This window comes from Bactrocera tryoni, chromosome 1 (assembly GCF_016617805.1).
Source record: "Bactrocera tryoni isolate S06 chromosome 1, CSIRO_BtryS06_freeze2, whole genome shotgun sequence".
In the NCBI taxonomy this organism is placed as follows: domain Eukaryota; kingdom Metazoa; phylum Arthropoda; class Insecta; order Diptera; family Tephritidae; genus Bactrocera; species Bactrocera tryoni.
This window is the reverse complement of record NC_052499.1, coordinates 14,817,323-14,835,507: the sequence shown is the minus strand read 5'-3', so window position 1 is coordinate 14,835,507 and position 18,185 is coordinate 14,817,323. Positions and strand designations below refer to the sequence as shown.

Sequence of the window (18,185 nt, the reverse complement as noted above, 5' to 3'; positions counted from 1 at the left end):
GAGACAATTAAGAAATTAATTGTAAATAAATATAATTGGTAAAAATATTAAAAAATTGTTTTTAGTGATGTATGCAACTCTTCTATTTGCCTAATTGTGAACGTCTACTTTTGGGAGAAGAAGCGTAGTCGGCAGATTTTGGTATTTTTGTTTATTTTTCGATTTGTTAAAAATAAAATAATTGAAAATGCCTGCAAATACAGACGTTAATAATAAAGTTACATCTGACGGGGAATCTCCATTAAAAGTTATTGAAGAAATAACTGAGGTAAAAACTGACGTTGCTGTCGACGAACTTGTGGAGAAAGCAACAAAAGTGGAAGTGACGGCGCCAAGTTATAATTTAGCAAAATTCAAGCTGACACGGATTTTACAAAATAATACTCTCCGAAAAACAATAGCGGTAATCTATCAAATAAATCATATAAATTTATTACAAACTATAATTAATTGTTTTATATTTAGTTGCTGGGTACATTTCCTGATGTGTCTGAGGATGACGTAGCTGTTCTGCTACTTGAGAAACAAGCTTTCAAAGAGCGCGATGTTCAAACTGAACTTGATAATATTTCAGAACCTACTCCCCGGATATTCAGTGATTCTTTACAAGTGAACACGGAATTCATTAATAATATTTATGGCAGTTTCCAATGCGTCCCCAGTTCAGAATTAAATAGTAACTATTACTACAATATTTGTTTGTAAATTTACACTAAATTGGTTTTGCTCTTGATTACAGATATTAAAACGACTGTGGTTTATCCTGCCACTGAAAAGCATATTGAAAAGTATTCAATAACACAAAAATATCTAATTAAAGAAACTCCAACTTTATATGAGGAACTGACTTTGCCTTTTATAACGGGCAGTCATTTCAGTCTCGACGTAAGATTATTTTACTTACTTTTCCCTTGTAGGATATTTGATAATGTTTTTATCTTTGTAGTGGGTATATAATATACTAGAACACCGTCAAGAAACCGATCGCATAGTTTATGAAGATTTTGATCCGGAAAAGGGTTTCGTACTCTTACCCGATTTAAAATGGGATGGCAAAACTTTGGAAACACTGTATTTGCTTGCCATTATACACAAGCATGATATTAAATCTTTACGGGATCTTAACCATACACATTTACCACTTTTACACAACTTACGTGATGGGATTGCGGTCGCTATAGAAGAACGTTACGGTTTATCTGCTTCACAATTGCGAATGTATTTTCATTATCAACCATCTTTCTATCACCTGCATTTACATATAAATCCAGTGCGTGGTGATGCGCCAGGTATATGGTGTGAAAAATCGCATATGTTGGATACGGTCATTAGTAATATAGAGTTAATGTCAGACTATTACCAACGCGTCACATTGCCGTTTGTTTTGTTCGAGGGAAGTAAACTGTTGGATGAATATGAGGCGAAAGGAGCTGTACAAAAACGTGGGAAGGCAGTGACTGACGGTAAGCAACTAGATGAAAAGTCACATGATAAAAGTCGAAAGTCTAATTCAATTGAATCACCACAAGCACAAAAAGTGAATCTAAAAAATTCACAAGTAGAAGTAGAGGAACCGCCCAAAAAGAAGTTAAAAGAAACAATAGAATCGGATCAGCCACCAAAAGTTATAGTGGTTGCTGCAGAATAAGATGAGATCTCGAGTTTACACAACAAAAAATAAAGCGTTTGTTTACCTTCATTTATTTCCAACATAAAAGAAATCTATTTGCCCAAGACACACATTTTAGCTTCCGCATAGTAATCGTATTTATACTATTATTGCCAATGGTGCTAAGATAGTGTGCTATTAAAAAACTTCACAAACAAATTTTTAAACAACAAAAATAAATGGAAAGTACTCAAAAAGTCATTATGCGTTTAAATATTTGATTTGCGTCTTTTTTCTTTGTATGCTGCAGCAAATTCAGATAAATGTACAAATTTTAGATTAAAAACTGCATGGATTTTAAAAATTGTGCACTGCGTTGATCTTTATTAACAACAATAAAAGTAAAACAAAAAGTGAAGTATTTGGATGCATACTACCAATGCAGAAAACTTCGCACTAACTTCCAAAGTTCACAATTACTATACAAAAAATAACAGGTATGTTTTTTTCTTATGCATAGATTTTCATTAAATGAAAATTGCATTTGTTTATTTGCTTGCTTTTGTTATTTTTCATTATGTTGCATTATGGATGAAGCATTTCATTATGATTATTATTGATTTATATATTTTATTTCGCTTACGCAGCATTTTAATGCTCATTTGTAGTTGTGTCATCGTGTCCTATGTCGAGTGTTGTTTTCTTTTTATATTGTATTTATGTAAACATAAAAGATGTATGGATGTGTTGATGTGGTGTCATTGCATGCAAATTTGCTTTATATTTTTATATATTTATTTATTTAGGTAGTATACATTATTGTTGCTTTTGCTTTATTTTTTTGCAGTGTATTTATAATTTTAAATACATAAATATATATTTGTATTAAGCTATCGGCTATATGCGTTCCATATTGATAAACAACATTGATCAGTTGGAACATATAGAGTTTCAGAACCATCGTGCCGCGGTCAACACAAACAAACAATCACATACTACATAAATATAAGCATATAATATATGCGTTGACATTGCGGTTGGAAATAGCATAACAGTAGAATCACGCGAAACTTTTCCCACCGATGTTATCGTCAGTATATATTCGTTTTTTTTTTTGTTGCTCACCGGACCGACGGTTGTGTATATTATTTGCTATTGCTGTTCTTCTTTGCGCTGCTGTTGCTGCGGCAAGGCATGAAATACAGTATTTTAGGCCACCAGTGCCGAAATATTTACTTAGATAGCCGCTACGCATGCGTATTCCCAGCTGGAAGCCTTACACAATTTATAACTAAATTCTATTACAATTATTTTTTTTTTTGCACAATCTTCATATTAATTCGTTTGTCTTTGCTTTTTGCTTATAGTTTAGCATTTTTTAAAATTAGTATTTATTTTTTTGAGTTTTTATTCTATCATTTTCGAAATATAATTAAAAACTTGTTTTCCTTTAGTAGACTATATAAAAATATCCATAATCATTATACATATAATGAATAATAATAATTAAAAAAAAACAATTGTCTGACTGACTAAAAGACGCGACTCAGTATACGCCACTACTGCGTGGCATCCGTGCTCTGACTTGCAATTTAAAAATATAAATTTTCGCGCTATCTCTCTTGCATAATTCTATCTTCTACTACACTTCAGTTTTATGAATATCAATATAGCGTATATAAATGTTTATTATCAAGAAATACTATTTATTAATTGATAGTGGTGGAGGCTGAGGAGGTCGAGGCGTTTGTGGCGGTTACAGTTGATGGTGGCGCGGCAGCGGTAATAGTTGTAATTTCTGTTGGATTGGAAGAGTGAATAATTTGCTGCTGGGCGTGTGCATAGTGTGTTTGCTGCGGTGTATTTATGCTATTCACAGTGACATTTGTTGTTGTTCCATCGTTTTGCTGCCCTAAAGACTCTTGCCTAAATTGTTGTGTGTGCCCTGTATATGATGGTGGCAGTGCGCCAGCTGGTGGCGTCGATGTGTTTAGCACCTGGTGCTGTTGTTGTTGTTGTTGTATTTGCTGCTGCTGCTGCTGTTGAATGGGCATTTCTATTTGCAAATGCATCTGTGGTGGCAATATTTGAACGTGATGCTGTTGCTCCTGCAGTTGTTGTTGTTGTTGTTGTTGCATATGATACATGGTGGCAGCAATTTCTGCACCCATACTGGCTGCTTGCATACTTGCATTCGCCAAAGCAGCGTTAGGATCCATGTCGGCCACGGACCAATTACGCTCCATCTGATTGAGCGCCGCCAAAGTTGCGTTTGTTGCTGGTTTGATGCCAACATTTAAGTGCGCATTCACATTTCCATCACCATTGTTGATGCCGCCACCGGCACCGGCACCAACTGCACCCATGTTGGTAGCGGTGTTAGCACCACTTGCACCAATTGTAACGCCCACACCTCCCGGCATGTGCTCGTTTATAGTGGCACTAAAGGTAAGCGCTTGTGCGCCTTGCTCGAACGGGCAGACACCGCCGGCATTAACAGCAAAACTGCCTCGTAGAGTTTCCTCTAAGAGTGTTTGAATTTTATCTTGATCGTCGATATGCACAAAACCAAGTCGCACCAATTCACTAGTCAGATCGGAGGCTGAATCGGCTTCCGTTACCTGACACGTCAACTGTCTGTTCATCTTATCGTCCATGCGAAGCAATATCGTCATTGCGATATCACTACTATCCTCTTTCAACTTTTTTACACTACACATCATATTTACTATGCGCCGAGACTCTATGTCCACCGGCTCAGGCGTAGCAGATTTGACGGAGTCGGCACGTTCTGGTGATGCGGCACGTGAACGAAAATGTGGTGGTTTCTTGCCACCTAACGCTGTTAACGGATACACACCATATTTGACATCTTCCACGAATTTCTCCAGTTTATCTGCTGTAGGTACGTCTGCAAGACGATAGTCCTTTTCTTCTTCTCCACGTGACACACGGGCCATAATGACTTCGGGTCGGTTATAGCGTTGCATCATGCCATCTATGACGGTTTCCGAAAACATAGTACGATTTTTGGGGGCGAATACTAGACAGTGAGCGGCCAATAGCTTGAGTGAATGCACCTGCAGAAAAGCGTGTAGTAATAAATACACAAAAGGAAAATAATTAAAATTATAAAATATAACTTAAATTACTTAATTCACTTAAATTATTAATAACGGAAAATAGTTTAATTTTTATAACATTGGTATAATTGTCTTACCTCGAAGAGTAAAGGATGAAATAGCAAATCGTTGGCACTTGGGCGCTCAGCAGGATTCCGACGCAAACACTTGAATATAAGATCACGCTGCAAATCATGCTCAAGGCTATTAATAGTTCGCAATATCGTCTCCTCATTAATAGAACTCGTTTCAGTGCCGCTGGGTTGAATTTCCAAAGCAGCCATTTCCAGCGCACACATGCCGAAGGCATAAATGTCTACGGCGGCAGTCAACTGCTCGGCAGCACCATACTCGGGTGCCATAAAGTGATGTGTCTCACTTTGATCGCTTCGATGATGCAGACGCAAATTATAGTGTACCGCATCGGGCACAACGGCACCGATTTTCACCAGACCATTATGCTGGATGAAAATGCTATCACAGGTGAGGTTGCCGTGTATAACAGGCGGTGTGCAGGAATGCAAGTAGCTCAGCGCGGACAGAATCTGTGTACACCAGCGGCGCCACGCCTCCAATGGCAAACGTTTAGCATTGCGTTTAGTGCGTTTGAGGAACTGTTTCAGTGACCCCGACGACATGTATTCCGTTATGAATATGACGCGTGGTCTATCTGCATTCTGTGTGTCCGTCCAATAGCGATGGAACTTGACTATGTTCTGGTGATCTAATTGCATTAGATTGTCAAACACTTGTCGCATTTTTTCTTCCTGCGATTTAAGCTCTTGTAAATTCGCATATTGCACCTCATTCCAAACAACTTCAACGCCCTCTTCAGTGTCCATAGCCAGATGAACACAATCAATACCGGGCACATCACGCTGATCAACTTCTTCACGTCTTTTTAACCATCTCCCGCATGGTGACTCTTCAAGGATTTCACTTTCATCCTCCGAGTCATCGCCTGACTCACGCGGTGACGAATCCGCTGCCATATTGACCGTATCTGCGGTGACTGTAGTCGTTGAAGCGCCAATGATTTGTGGTGGCGGCTGTTGCTGCTGTTGTGGTTGTGATTGTTGTTGCGACTGTGGCGCCGCTTGTTCTGCTGTGTTTCCCCCTCCACCACCGCTACCACTGCCGCTGCCTGCTCCATTGCTGTCGCTGCCGACGTTTACTTGGCCGCTTGACATTGGAGCGCGTGTCTGCAGGGCGCGTGTATTGTTGTAGCGACTGCTTTTGCTATTGCGATTGCGGTCGCTGTTTGTCTAAAAAAATACTTTTATTTTTATTTTTTGTTGCTTCACGTTCAGTAGTTTTACTCTTATTCTTTCTATGTTATACTCTCGTTCTGTCGTTTGGTTGGTTAGTTGATTGGTCGGTTAGTCAGTTGATAAGTTTCCTTGTTGTTTTAAGGCGTATCTTTTATTTGTGTTCGCTTTTAATTCGTTTCTCGTTGATCTTATTTTTTTTTATGCTTTCCTTTCGTGGTACCCTCCTTCTAATCGTGTTGCACCTCCTGTTTTACAACAGACGTCGTTTTCACTTCATTCGGTATGCACAATATGTGCTTTTCAAGCTACTTTAAATAGCTTTTCCATATAAATGCAACCGGCTTGCGGTAATAATTGTTAATTGCAAAATACTAGTGCAATTCTGCTAATTTGTAGCAATTTGCACGTCGAATATCTTTCTTCACGGCACCGAGTTTTTTTCTGGATACACTGACAGCAATCGATGAATGACACTGACAATCAATGTTGTCACTTCATTGAAAATTTCTTAAATATGGTACCAATACCGGCCGCTTACTGAAAAAATTATTAAAATACATTTTTCTTTTTAATTTAATTTCAAAATTTCCACATATACTTCATTACAAAATGAGGAATCAGTTCACAAATTTAATAAGATCCTGATTTTTCTTTAGATTTTCTAAGTGTTATTTCTTACAACAGAGAACGTAAACCCTTTTGTTATATTTAGTTATTAATAATACTTTTTAATTAGCTTTTTAATTAGCACACGTTATAATATTATGTCGGCTAAAGATCAGGTATTGAAAGGAGAGAAAGTATTTTAATTAAAAATTTATTTAGTTTGGGAAGCGCTGCAAGACAATATCTCCTCATTTAACTCAAAAGCAACCCTGCGTGGTGTGAAAGAATTTAGTTAAATGTCAAAACGCCGTATATTTCAGCATTATTTGATTTTTCATGTCGTTGGTAATTTTATATCCTTTGTGAATAAATTTGAGCAACCACGATTTGACTATGGAAGGGCTTCTAGGACGCAGCCAATTTTTAGGCGAAGCTGTAAATCTTTTCACCGATGAGAAAACTGCAAATGCGCGTAGCAAGGTATGTTCGAGGCTATAAACTGGGACTGGTGACTTAAGGTTGAATCTCTACTCAACTGAGAATTTGTTTTTTATAGGTAGTCGAGTGGCTCAATGAGGTGCCCAATGCTGAATCTGGGGTTAAATGTGACTTGTTGGTTAAAGTTCAGGAAATGATCTTAGGATCATGCGTAGAACTGTTGGAAGAGTTTATGGAACACATTCTTTCGTTAGCACATGATGCTAATGCGGATGTTCGCAAACAAGTAGTTTGTTTCATTGAACAAATTTGGTGAGTGTCGAAAAATTCCTTTAAAGTTTTCTGAGCTTTAACTCAAATAATAATTCTGTTTCTAGCAAAGTGAAGGTGGAGTCGCTGCCACAAGTAATAGGCATTATTTCGATGCTCTTACGCGATCGTTCGCCGCAGGTAATTAAACGAGTTATCCAAGCATGTGGTAGTATATATAAAAACGGACTTCAGTGGATATGTGGCAAGAGTGAGATTTTGGACAGTGCCGAACAAGCTTGGAATGTACTGAGTTTGGTAAAGGCACAAATTTTGGATCTAATTGACAATGAGAACGATGGTATACGTACCAATGCAATTAAATTTTTAGAAGGTGTTGTAGTGTTGCAGAGCTATCCAGACGAAGATAGTCAAAAAAAAGAGAACGACTTTTCACTTCAAGATGTGCCGGCAAATTTTAAACTCGTGAAACGGCAAAAATTGGAAGAAGAAGCATTAAATATATTTGATATATTATTAAAATTTCATGCAGCCACACATATATCCTCTGTAAATCTTATAACTTGCACTGGCAGCCTTTGCACCATTGCGAAATTGCGACCAAGCCTCATGGGACCCGTTGTAGAAGCTTTCAAACATCTCAACTCAAATTTGCCACCAACGCTAACGGATTCACAAGCTAGTTCAGTGAGAAAAAGTTTAAAGATGCAATTAATAGCATTACTAAAAAATCGTGGATCCTTCGAATACCATGCAACAATTCGCCATATGCTTTTAGATTTGGGAGCGTCTCAGGGTGAAATACAACGCGCTATACCTAAGATGGATAAACAAGAACAAACGCGTCGACAGAAACGCATATTAGAGAGTGCAGCGAGTAATCTCAACAAGAAAATGCGGTTGGATTCTATAAATAGGCAGCAGGAACGGAGATCTAAGTCTGGCTTAGACGACGACAGCACAAAGGACACGGAGATGGAAGTGGATGAAGAAGAGGTAGAGAAGCAGCGTCAGCGCTGCATTCGTGTGAATGAGAAATTCTTGGCGGAGCAATTAAGAGTCACGGATGTGGCTGTTAACCTAGTGGTGGAGTTTTTATCAAAGTTACCAGAAGAAGCGCCAGAGCATTTCATAAATGAATATGCCCCAATACAGGATATGTCTATACCGCAGCAGGTGGTGAAGATTTCAAAAGTACTTGGAGAACAAATGACTGAGCAGAAAATTGGACCAGGTGCGGCCGCCTTCAGCAAAGATACGCCAATGAGGCCAAGAAGGGTGGAAGCCATGGACACTTCTGAAAGGTAAATATTTTATAACTAATATTTGTATATAATATAGTATATTATTATTAACTTACATACACTTGTGTTATGTTTTAGTGATCAACCGGTAGACGAAGATCAAGCTCGAAAAGACGAGGCGACAAAAAAACTACGTGAAAATATGGAGAGAGTTAAAGGTGAACAAGAACTGATTGAACGTATGAAAATGCGTGCGAAAACCCTAAAATTACAAGAGGTCACTAAACCATTTTCACGACCCATTAAGGAGAAGTTTCTCTTAGAAGCCGTGAAACGCATTTTACAATCGGAACGCCAGTGTATTGTGGGTGGCGTGTCGGCTAAGCGTCGTAAAATACTTACAGTCATGGCAGCAACGTTCCCTGATAAGGTGCGCTATTTCATTTTCGACTTTATAATGTTAGATGTGAGACAACGCATTGATTTGGCGTTTTCATGGTTGTATGAAGAGTATTGCCTATTGCAAGGTTTCACCCGTCACTCTTATGTAAAATCAGAAAATCGTCCAGACTATGCCTACAACGAGTTGTTAAGTCAACTGATTACAGGTGTTCGCGAAAATTGTGAATTGAAAGAAAAAATTTTGTTGATTCGACGAATCTTTCTTGAAGCGCCATTATTGCCTGACGATGCGCTTAATCAACTGGTTGAGATGTGTTTTTCCGAAGAGTTTGTCAATCCTGGTGTAGATCTATTGAAAGACTTGACTGTGATGCGGCCACCACGCAAGAATAAACTTATAAGAGTGCTGCTAATGTTTTGTGTGCATGAGCGCACGGATTTACGTGAGCGTGCACTTGAACACATTGTGGCACTATACCACATACACAAAGTACTGCCTAATCGCATCGAGGAATTCGCTTTGGAATGGGCAAATAATTTGGAGAAGGAAGTGCCACCAGCAAGCATATTCGCGGAAGAATTTGGTCGACCTGAGACCGAAGTAGCGTGGAAAGAGGAGACCGCAAGGACGTGTATGACGTTGTTGCTCACTTTACTGCCGTATAAACCGAACGGTGAGTTATTTGCTATACTCGAATATTTTCATTAAGTAACTATTTGTTTTTAAATTGCTAAATTCTAAAATAGAAATATATTATTATTTTTTTTTTAGTTGTCAGTACAAATGCTCTAATATGTAGTTATATATTAATATGCTTTTTCAGTTTTCCTTGAGAAACTTTGCAAAATCTACACTAGCACCGGTCCGGATTTGAAACGCACCATTTTGCGTTCCATTGATCCAACCATAAAGAAAATGGGGGCTGAAGATGCCACGTTACTTAAGTTCATCGAAGATTGTCCTAAAGGCACTGAAACGCTTATTATTCGTATTATTCATTTGCTGACCGAGCGCGTGGCTACACCCAATCCGGAGCTGGTGAATCGTGTTCGTGAATTATATGCAAATAAAATAAAAGACGTCCGTGTACTCATACCCGTGCTTAGCGGTCTTTCGCGCCAAGAGATCTTGAATGCGATACCCAAGTTGTTGAAACTGAATCAAATTGTCGTCAAGGAGGTTTTTAACCGATTACTTGGCATAGGCGCAGAGTTTGCTAACCAAACAATGTCCGCCACCCCCACTGATATACTTGTCGCTTTACACACCATAGATCCCAATGCTTGCGATTTGAAAGCAGTCGTTAAAGCCACTTCAATTTGTTTGACTGAGAAGGAAGTTTTCACACAGGATGTACTGATTGGCGTGCTGCAACAATTGGTTGAAGTAGTTCCTATACCTACGCTGCTTATGCGAACTATTATCCAAAGCATCACATTGTACCCACGTTTAACGAATTTCGTATTAAATCTTCTACAACGCTTGATCTTGAAACAAGTGTGGCGTCAAAAAGTGATTTGGGAAGGTTTCCTTAAATGCTGCCAAAGGCTGAAACCGCAATCTTTGCCTGTATTGCTACATTTGCCACATCAGCAACTTGTGAGTGCGCTGGATCAATGCCCCGACTTGAGGCAACCGTTATTCGAATATGCACAGAGCATTCAAGAGGAACCCATGAGTGGCATTACACCTCAATTGCTAGATATTATTTCCGGAAAGACGGTAGATGTATTCATAGCGGTAAGGATGAAAATTTACAAATTTAATATTCATTGGTAAATAAATAGTTTGTATATTTTTAATTTGTATCTAGGATGACAGTGGTGGTTATATCACTGTCGATCAAATCAAAAAAGAAATAGAGGACCCCTCCGAAATCGGTGTTATATCAACTGTACCTATTGCACCTGTCCCAGCGCCAGTTCCAGCACCTATACCAACACTTGGTGGAATTAGCTCATCCCTTCAACCAACATCTGCACAACCGTTACCGCCAGGCGAAGATTAAATGACCTTACCATTCATATAATTCCAAGTGCATACATTGCATAAAAAGAACTTTTTTCTAATTGAAAATGATAATAGCTTGTAGTCATAATATTGTTGGCTTATAATATAAACAAATATTTTGTGTCCTTTCCTTAAACGGATACCTCTGCAACCATCTTTTCGCCTTTTAATGCCGCCAATATATTCAAAGCTGTTATGCGTGACATCTCCGTGCGAGTGTTAACATCGGCGCTGCCAATGTGTGGCAATATGACAACGTTGTCTAATTTAAGTAACGGCTCATCGAGCGGCAGTGGTTCTGGTGTGGTGACATCTAAACCAGCGCCCAATATACGACGCTCTTTTAAAGCAGCACAAAGCGCCGGTTGATCAACAACGCCACCACGCGCTGTATTAATGAAAATTGAGTTAGGTTTCATTTTCTCAAACGCGGATGCATTGAAAATGTCCTTGGTTTGTGGTGTAAGTGCGCAACAGACTATTATAAAATCTGATTTGTACAACATTTCATCGAAGCTAACACGCTGCGCATTGACTTTGGCTGCTTCAGCAACATGCTCACTGCGCGCTGTGTATGTCAGTAGGGATGGTTTAAATGGAACTATACGTGCTGCAATCTCTTGTCCGATACGTCCAAATCCGAAAAGACCAACTCGTGTACCTTTCAATCCTTGTCCACACATCCAGTTGGGTGCCCACGACTTCCAACCACCATTATATACCTCTTTGCTGGCCTCGAATAAGCGACGGCTGGTGGCAAGTAAGAGAGCAACCGTTAACTCCGCTGTTGCGTCTGTAAGCACGTCCGACACGTATGCCACGCCTCTTACACTCTACAATATCGATGTGCTCGTAACCGACAGAAATAGTTGCAATACATTTCAGTTGTGGACCCGCTCGTTCTATTACTTCTGCATCTATTTTATCCGTTAATGCACAGTAAATTGCATTCTTTCCAACCACTTGTCGCAAGAGTTCATCACGCGGCACAGGTAGCGGTTCCGACCAACTGATGACGTTACACCTGTTACAAATCGCTTTAAGTATTTTGATTCTTTATTTCACGAACACTTTACTCACTCTGTCCTTAGCAGTTCTATGCCCACTGGTGCAACGTCCGGGCGAGTGACGTACACAGTTTTTAGTTCGCTGGCCATTCTTGAATATTGAACTGAGTTGAGTGCTATTTCTCGTATTTGTGATGTTGTGGAGAACAGGAATTTCGATGACGTTACATGTAGGAGTGGAATGCTAGATCGTGCCAAAAATGAAGTTACCGACATTGAAGTGCACAATTTCTTACGTTGCGTTGTTATCAGAGTAGAACAGCTGTGCCGTTAATCAGCTGGCACGCCGGTTCTAAAGAAAGAAGTTGAATTGGTAGTTAAATATAAAATTATATAAGCCATAGACCTGTAAATAAAATTATAAATATATAAATATAGATTAATTAAAAATAGTTAATTGAATTAGGGTTGTATGATTTGGGTTTCACATTAAGATAAAAGAGAAACATTTTAAGAGATATGGCAATGCTAATAAAACATATGTTTGACGCTTTTTAACACAACGAAAAAAACTTGTTTTCAAACGTTTGTTATGTTTTTATTTTATTTGAGTGTAGTGATATATACTTTTCACTTTAAAAAGTTAATTTATTTAATTAAGTGATGCAAAACAGTTTCGGTACAATTTCAAGGTTTTGTCGATTATATTTAGCGCGTCAAAATTTCGCAAGAGCGTTTAGCATAAACATCGCAAACCGCATGTCGCTTGTGAATCAAACAGTTAAAAACTCAACACTCCATTCAACAACATTACGAGAAAATTTGAAAGTTCTTGGTGTACCCCCCAAAATGCGCAGCGAACCAGCCTTCAAGAAAATAGATTCACCTGAATTCCACAGTATTTTCACAGATGAACTGCAAGCGCTGATTGACATCTTTGAACGTTATAATTATGAACTACGTATAGCAGGAGGTGCTGTTCGCGATATTTTAATGGGCATTAAACCAAAAGATATCGACTTAGCAACTACTGCTACTCCGGATCAAATGAAAGAAATGTTCAATAAAGAAGAAGTACGCTTAATTAACGCAAAAGGCGAGAAACATGGTACGATAACTCCTCGCATACACAATAAGGAAAATTTTGAGGTGACCACATTACGTATCGATGTACGCACTGACGGTCGCCATGCAGAAGTAAATATTAATTTAAAAAATATGCGCAATAGTTTTTATATAATTTTTATTTCAGGTACAATTTACAACTGATTGGCAATTGGATGCAAATAGGCGAGATCTTACCATAAACTCAATGTTTCTTGGTTTTGATGGCACACTCTATGACTATTTTTATGGCTATGAAGATTTAATGCAACGACGTGTTGTGTTTGTGGGCGAGGCCGATGTACGTATCAAAGAAGATTATTTGCGCATCTTAAGGTACTTTCGTTTTTATGGTCGCATTGCAAAAGAGCCCTCCAAGCATGACGTAGAAACCCTGAAAGCAATACGAGAAAATGCCGAAGGATTAGCTCGCATTAGTGGGGAACGCATATGGGCAGAATTGCAAAAAATTGTAGTAGGAAATTTCGGTTGCGAGTTAGTACAAGAAATAATTTCTTGTGGTTTAGGGTCTCACTGTGGCCTACCAGTGGATGTTAATATTGATGAATTTAAAAGATTATGTGCTGGTTTGGAGAACTTTTTAAAACCCCAGACGCCAATATCTTACCTAATTGCATTGCTTCACACGACAGAAGAAGCGATGAGCTTACACCAACGTCTGAAATTGTCTGCGTTTGAACGCGATTTAGCACTTTTTATCACACAGAATCGAAAAAAGGTAAATAAACTAAAAAACAATATGCTTAAATCACTCATAAAATAAATTTTAGGTCGGAGTGGAGTTCTGCAAATTACGAGATTATCAAAGGCTTTGTCTGCAACCTAACGCTAGACGTGAATTTGTTGAGGAGCTGCTAAAATATTCAAATGAAGTGGAACTTTATAATGAATTGAAGGCATGGCAAATGCCACGTTTTCCACTAACTGGTAGCATTTTGAAGGAACACGGTTTAACTGCAGATAAACGTATGGGTGTAATCATGACACGCCTTCGTTCTATTTGGATCGATAGCGATTTTTCAATAACTGGTGAAGAGCTTTTGACGAATCATCTGGCAGAAGTGATAGAAAGCTTGAAAACACCGCCCGGTACGCCAAACAAAAAACGGAAGTCAGAATGATGATATCATCATTGTTGTTTAAAATATATTTTGGTAATTTTTATGCGCTTTAACTTTCAAATTATAAATTATTGAAATATTTGTACCACATTTTCTTCTTAAATATACAGTTATGTTCGTACATTCTGAAGGTCGATAAAATCGAAACTAAAAATATCTTAGTGTGTTAGTTTTATCACAGTCGTTGTGGCATTATGTTTTGTGAAATATCTGTATTGGTCGCTTGAAGCCCTTTATGCAGTTTTCAGGTACACCCATTAGTTCAAAACTTTCAAAACCCACATCCGCTGAAAGCAGAAAATCGTTGAAATGTTTGGGAAAAAACTGCATAGCTTTAAAATTAGTATATATCGTCTCCTAAAAAAGCAAGTTTTTATTTATGACTCATATTTTATTTAACTGTTCATTTTGTACTCACAGTCATTTTCTTCCGACGTCCATAGTTGTCGTAGGGCTGCGCTTCTAATATAAGTTTACCACCACTACGCAATTGTAGAAACATACGCCGAAAAGCCTGCTTTAATCCAGCATCTCCAAAGTTTAAATGTATCCATTTAGTTATTGACATGCATAGGATTATATCAAATTGTTCGTGTTCAATTTCTAGTAAAATATCATCTCGTAACACATAGTTTCCATGTACAAAGCTTACATTGTAAGGATATTTATGTAGACGACGTGCCTCATTTTCAATAGGTAACATTTTCTTTTGTCGCAATAACACCTTGTTAGCCTGGTTGATTAGGGAGCGATCAATGTCTAAACCAACTATGCTTTTGATTTTAAATAGCTTGGCCACTTCCATTGTTATTAGTCCGCTGTTACAACCAATGTCGAGCACTTGTTTATTTTGAAACATATCTGAGCGAGTAGCAAAGACTTCCAGACGTATGTCATGGTATTTGCTATCCTTATTTCTGTACCCATAATATTTATTATAGTTGCCGTAAATAAATTTTTCTTTTACTTGCTTTTGTTCTGTATTTATCGCTGAAGGCAGCTCTATTCGTTTTTTAGGACTTTGATGTACATTTATTTTTATAGCTGTGTTTTTAGTTCCCGTGCCGATATTTACGTTTGTAAACGTATTACTGCTTCCAGCCGGAACTTCAATTGCAGCTTTTGGAGGAGTATCCTGTGCAGTCAATAGTTTTGTTTTTTTGACACCACTTTCACTGTCATCGACACTATTTTCGGCTTTCCTTTTGCCTGCTATTTTTTGCGTTGGAACATATTTTATTTGTATAATTTCTTGATTTATATCCATTGAGAGAATTTGTTGAAATAAACATGTTTTCAAACAACTTCTTCTTGTTGTACTACACATTCACAATAGATATTTAGCATCGTAGTTAGTAGAATTTAAAGTGGTTCAAATAAAATGCAAATATATCGATATGACATTTGAATTGGTAGATAATGCATGATTTAAATATTAAATTTAATTATGAACGCAAAATTATTTTTACATAAACATAAGTAGTTACATATTCTGTTATGTACTAATGGGTGGTGTATGCATTCACAATTTAATGTGATATCGTGTTCATCATGCACACATCTTATCGATATTTATAACCACCAATTGATATACGTTGCATATCCGTTGTCAGTGACTCGCATTTCCATCCAAATATGTTTATTCAAAAATGAAAATATGTAAAATTTGATAGCTCAAACTAATTAACAAAACGTTTGTTTGTAATCAAGTGTTGTTAAAACTTTAATTGAAAGAAATAGTTTTTACAATAATTAATTGGAATATAAAGCAAAAGGATTCTTCATTTGGTAAGCATTAACTGCCTGCTTAATTCATCTGTTCAATTCCATCGACTTAATGTTGGTCCAATAGCTATTGGATCACCTGCATGTAAATATGCCCAAACTGCTTTTGAATAGTGTTTCCGAGTAATGCAAGAACGGATATACATATTGTTGTACAGATATTTATGTTATGTACATACATATGTTTAGAAGAATGTATTCTATAGAAATTATGAAATAGGAAATCAGTTTTGTTTATATACTTACACACAAACACCTTAACCACATTGTATATGATATGAAAATAAGTCGTGCGCATCCGTCAAATACTATATACATTTATATAACACAAGGAAGATATCCTTGCGTGCGTTTTAATATGCAAAAGGGTTGAATACCGTATATAATCCGCTGGCCAGCGGTCAGTCGAGTGGTCAGTTTCGAATTAATCTAGTTTTTTTATTTGTTTTTTATTTCATACACCTGGAAGGGTTATTCATGGTTGTTAATAACTCTTTAAAGGATTGTGTCTGTATTATTTTTTGGCACGCGCCGGTACTCATAATATTTCGTATAACGGCTACGGATTTGATATCATTTGTTTTTTTGCAATATCGCGAAATGTGTGCCAAAGCAAAAGGGTGATTAAGCAAGTAATTTGAATATAAAAATATAGAATTATAGAAAATATGAAAAAAATTTAATGAGAGAACGTAGTAATAATTGTAGTAAATGTGGACTGGCCACACAGTTTTAATAACTTTGTGGAATGCCGTCAAGTTGACAGTCTTGACCGAACAAAAATTTGGATGCGTTTCCGACGTAGCTCCGATCATCTTGGGAACAGCAATTACAATGCTCCTGAATGGCGTTAAAACTCCAAACTTTTGTCCGACTTCAACATATTCGAAACTGAAAAAGTTTAAGATTATATGCGATTACTGGAGAGGACACTTTTTAAAGCTATTTTGTAGACCTGATGCAGTAATAAAATTATTTAACCACAAAAGCATCACTCGATGGTCTCTCCAACTGATGGAAATTCCAAGCTGCTAATGGCGCATATTATTTGGTTTCAACGAGCGGTCTTGTGAGCAGTCTGTAGTGATTTTTCTCACTGTGTATTTATTGCATAAATATCAGCTTCCGACATAATGAATGCAGCAGCAATGCGTGCAAAAAACTGAAATAAATAGAAAAGGTGGAAATTTAAAACCAGTTTTGTACTGCCGGACTTTAAGCAACTAACTATGCATTAGCGCAGGAACAAAAGCAACAGCAAAATAAATAACTGCCAAATTGGAACCTTAGCTTCGAATAAAAGTGAAAAATAATAAAGCACGGATGTTGACGTGACGCGGTCCAGATTAAAATTTTGATTTGGTCACCATACGAATGAAATGGAAGAGTTGCGTCTGCGTGAATGTTGCTGCCACCGCTCCCTTGTTATGCGCTACTACGCTTGCGTACACATACGATCGTCTCCCTGTCATGGGCAATGGCTACAATTTCCACAACAATATGATAAAACACCCAGGGGGACGAATAAAAGGACGGCTGGCAGTATAGATGGACGAAAGGATGCTTCTAAATGTAACAGAGCAAGCAGACCAGCGCAAAGGGTTGAACCCAAAACACCTTTTCTCATTTGCATACATTTATATGTGTGTTTTATATTTGTAGCTGTTGCATTTTCAATTTGCATGTGTGAGGACGAGCACATCGGGCTTGGACGCTGGCTCTCAAATTGCTACAACAATTGTGTTTGTGGCGTTTGTTGTTCTTGTTGCTGTTATTGTGCCTGTAAAGCTACGTTATTATAAGGTCAACTTTGCGTTTTCCCAAATGTGATGCTTTCAATTATATTCTCTACACTCGGCATAGCATTTGCTCTAGTTGTTAGCGCTGTAGTTGTTGTTACTATTGCAACATCCCCATCGAGGAAAGGTCGGTTGTCTTGTTGTTTTTGTTTTTATATGCTTTTCGTGCTTTGGTTTGGTAAGTGAGTGGCTGGTTTGTTGGTTGAATGCTTTGCTAGGTGATTGGGTCACTCGGAGATAGCCTTCCACACACGCATACGAACATACTCATATATGCGTTTTAATACGCGAAATAGAGAAATTAACCCTTATAGGTGTGTCATGTTGTGTATGTAAAATTTCTCTAGATCATATTAGTGCAGTGAAAGACCTTTT

At 37.7% G+C, this 18,185-nt stretch overlaps 6 protein-coding genes across 6 annotated transcripts; 3 read left to right on the top strand and 3 right to left on the bottom strand.

Moving 5' to 3' along the window:
• The first annotated feature begins 147 nt into the window (after window positions 1-147).
• On the top strand, window positions 148-1,870 carry LOC120782561 (m7GpppX diphosphatase). Its single transcript, XM_040114895.1, has 4 exons — window positions 148-403; window positions 466-676; window positions 740-885; window positions 947-1,870. The coding sequence occupies exons 1-4, from the start codon at window positions 188-190 to the stop codon at window positions 1,646-1,648; spliced, it is 1,275 nt and encodes a 424-aa protein (XP_039970829.1). The 5' UTR covers window positions 148-187; the 3' UTR covers window positions 1,649-1,870.
• A 1,189-nt stretch (window positions 1,871-3,059) lies between these two features.
• LOC120779061 (nuclear receptor-binding protein homolog) lies at window positions 3,060-6,453 on the bottom strand. The gene is made up of 2 exons (XM_040111199.1): window positions 4,830-6,453; window positions 3,060-4,689 (listed from the first exon to the last, which is right to left on the bottom strand). The coding sequence occupies exons 1-2, from the start codon at window positions 5,919-5,921 to the stop codon at window positions 3,319-3,321; spliced, it is 2,463 nt and encodes an 820-aa protein (XP_039967133.1). The 5' UTR covers window positions 5,922-6,453; the 3' UTR covers window positions 3,060-3,318.
• Window positions 6,454-7,001: 548 nt separating this feature from the next.
• On the top strand, window positions 7,002-11,127 carry LOC120773169 (symplekin). The gene is made up of 6 exons (XM_040102139.1): window positions 7,002-7,088; window positions 7,165-7,358; window positions 7,424-8,620; window positions 8,699-9,636; window positions 9,787-10,703; window positions 10,777-11,127. Exons 1-6 carry the CDS (start codon window positions 7,002-7,004, stop codon window positions 10,969-10,971), a joined length of 3,528 nt encoding a protein of 1,175 aa, XP_039958073.1. The 3' UTR covers window positions 10,972-11,127.
• Window positions 10,987-12,337, bottom strand: LOC120773185 (glyoxylate reductase/hydroxypyruvate reductase). The gene is given in 3 exon segments (XM_040102140.1): window positions 10,987-11,780; window positions 11,782-11,997; window positions 12,054-12,337. Coding segments are annotated over 3 exon segments (1,095 nt in total). The 5' UTR covers window positions 12,257-12,337; the 3' UTR covers window positions 10,987-11,104.
• Window positions 12,338-12,563: 226 nt separating this feature from the next.
• LOC120782311 (CCA tRNA nucleotidyltransferase 1, mitochondrial) lies at window positions 12,564-14,380 on the top strand. Its single transcript, XM_040114527.1, has 3 exons — window positions 12,564-13,177; window positions 13,233-13,823; window positions 13,876-14,380. Exons 1-3 carry the CDS (start codon window positions 12,644-12,646, stop codon window positions 14,224-14,226), a joined length of 1,476 nt encoding a protein of 491 aa, XP_039970461.1. The 5' UTR covers window positions 12,564-12,643; the 3' UTR covers window positions 14,227-14,380.
• A 19-nt stretch (window positions 14,381-14,399) lies between these two features.
• Window positions 14,400-15,532, bottom strand: LOC120782312 (probable RNA methyltransferase CG1239). The gene is made up of 2 exons (XM_040114528.1): window positions 14,645-15,532; window positions 14,400-14,583 (listed from the first exon to the last, which is right to left on the bottom strand). Exons 1-2 carry the CDS (start codon window positions 15,491-15,493, stop codon window positions 14,419-14,421), a joined length of 1,014 nt encoding a protein of 337 aa, XP_039970462.1. The 5' UTR covers window positions 15,494-15,532; the 3' UTR covers window positions 14,400-14,418.
• Window positions 15,533-18,185: the final 2,653 nt, after the last annotated feature.

Coding starts and splice junctions, on each gene's coding strand:
- LOC120779061 (XM_040111199.1), bottom strand. CDS start 5,921: ATGTCAAGCGGCCAAGTAAACGTCGGCAGCGACAGCAATGGAGCAGGC. Junction 4,690..4,829: donor TTCATCCTTTACTCTTCGAG/GTAAGACAATTA, acceptor GCTTTTCTGCAG/GTGCATTCACTCAAGCTATT.
- LOC120782312 (XM_040114528.1), bottom strand. CDS start 15,493: ATGGATATAAATCAAGAAATTATACAAATAAAATATGTTCCAACGCAA. Junction 14,584..14,644: donor GACGTCGGAAGAAAATGACT/GTGAGTACAAAA, acceptor TTGCTTTTTTAG/GAGACGATATATACTAATTT.
- LOC120773169 (XM_040102139.1), top strand. CDS start 7,002: ATGGAAGGGCTTCTAGGACGCAGCCAATTTTTAGGCGAAGCTGTAAAT. Junction 8,621..8,698: donor GCCATGGACACTTCTGAAAG/GTAAATATTTTA, acceptor GTTATGTTTTAG/TGATCAACCGGTAGACGAAG. Junction 10,704..10,776: donor CGGTAGATGTATTCATAGCG/GTAAGGATGAAA, acceptor ATTTGTATCTAG/GATGACAGTGGTGGTTATAT.
- LOC120782311 (XM_040114527.1), top strand. CDS start 12,644: ATGCAAAACAGTTTCGGTACAATTTCAAGGTTTTGTCGATTATATTTA. Junction 13,178..13,232: donor CTGACGGTCGCCATGCAGAA/GTAAATATTAAT, acceptor TTTTTATTTCAG/GTACAATTTACAACTGATTG. Junction 13,824..13,875: donor TCACACAGAATCGAAAAAAG/GTAAATAAACTA, acceptor AATAAATTTTAG/GTCGGAGTGGAGTTCTGCAA.
- LOC120782561 (XM_040114895.1), top strand. CDS start 188: ATGCCTGCAAATACAGACGTTAATAATAAAGTTACATCTGACGGGGAA. Junction 404..465: donor CTCTCCGAAAAACAATAGCG/GTAATCTATCAA, acceptor TTTTATATTTAG/TTGCTGGGTACATTTCCTGA. Junction 677..739: donor CCCCAGTTCAGAATTAAATA/GTAACTATTACT, acceptor TCTTGATTACAG/ATATTAAAACGACTGTGGTT.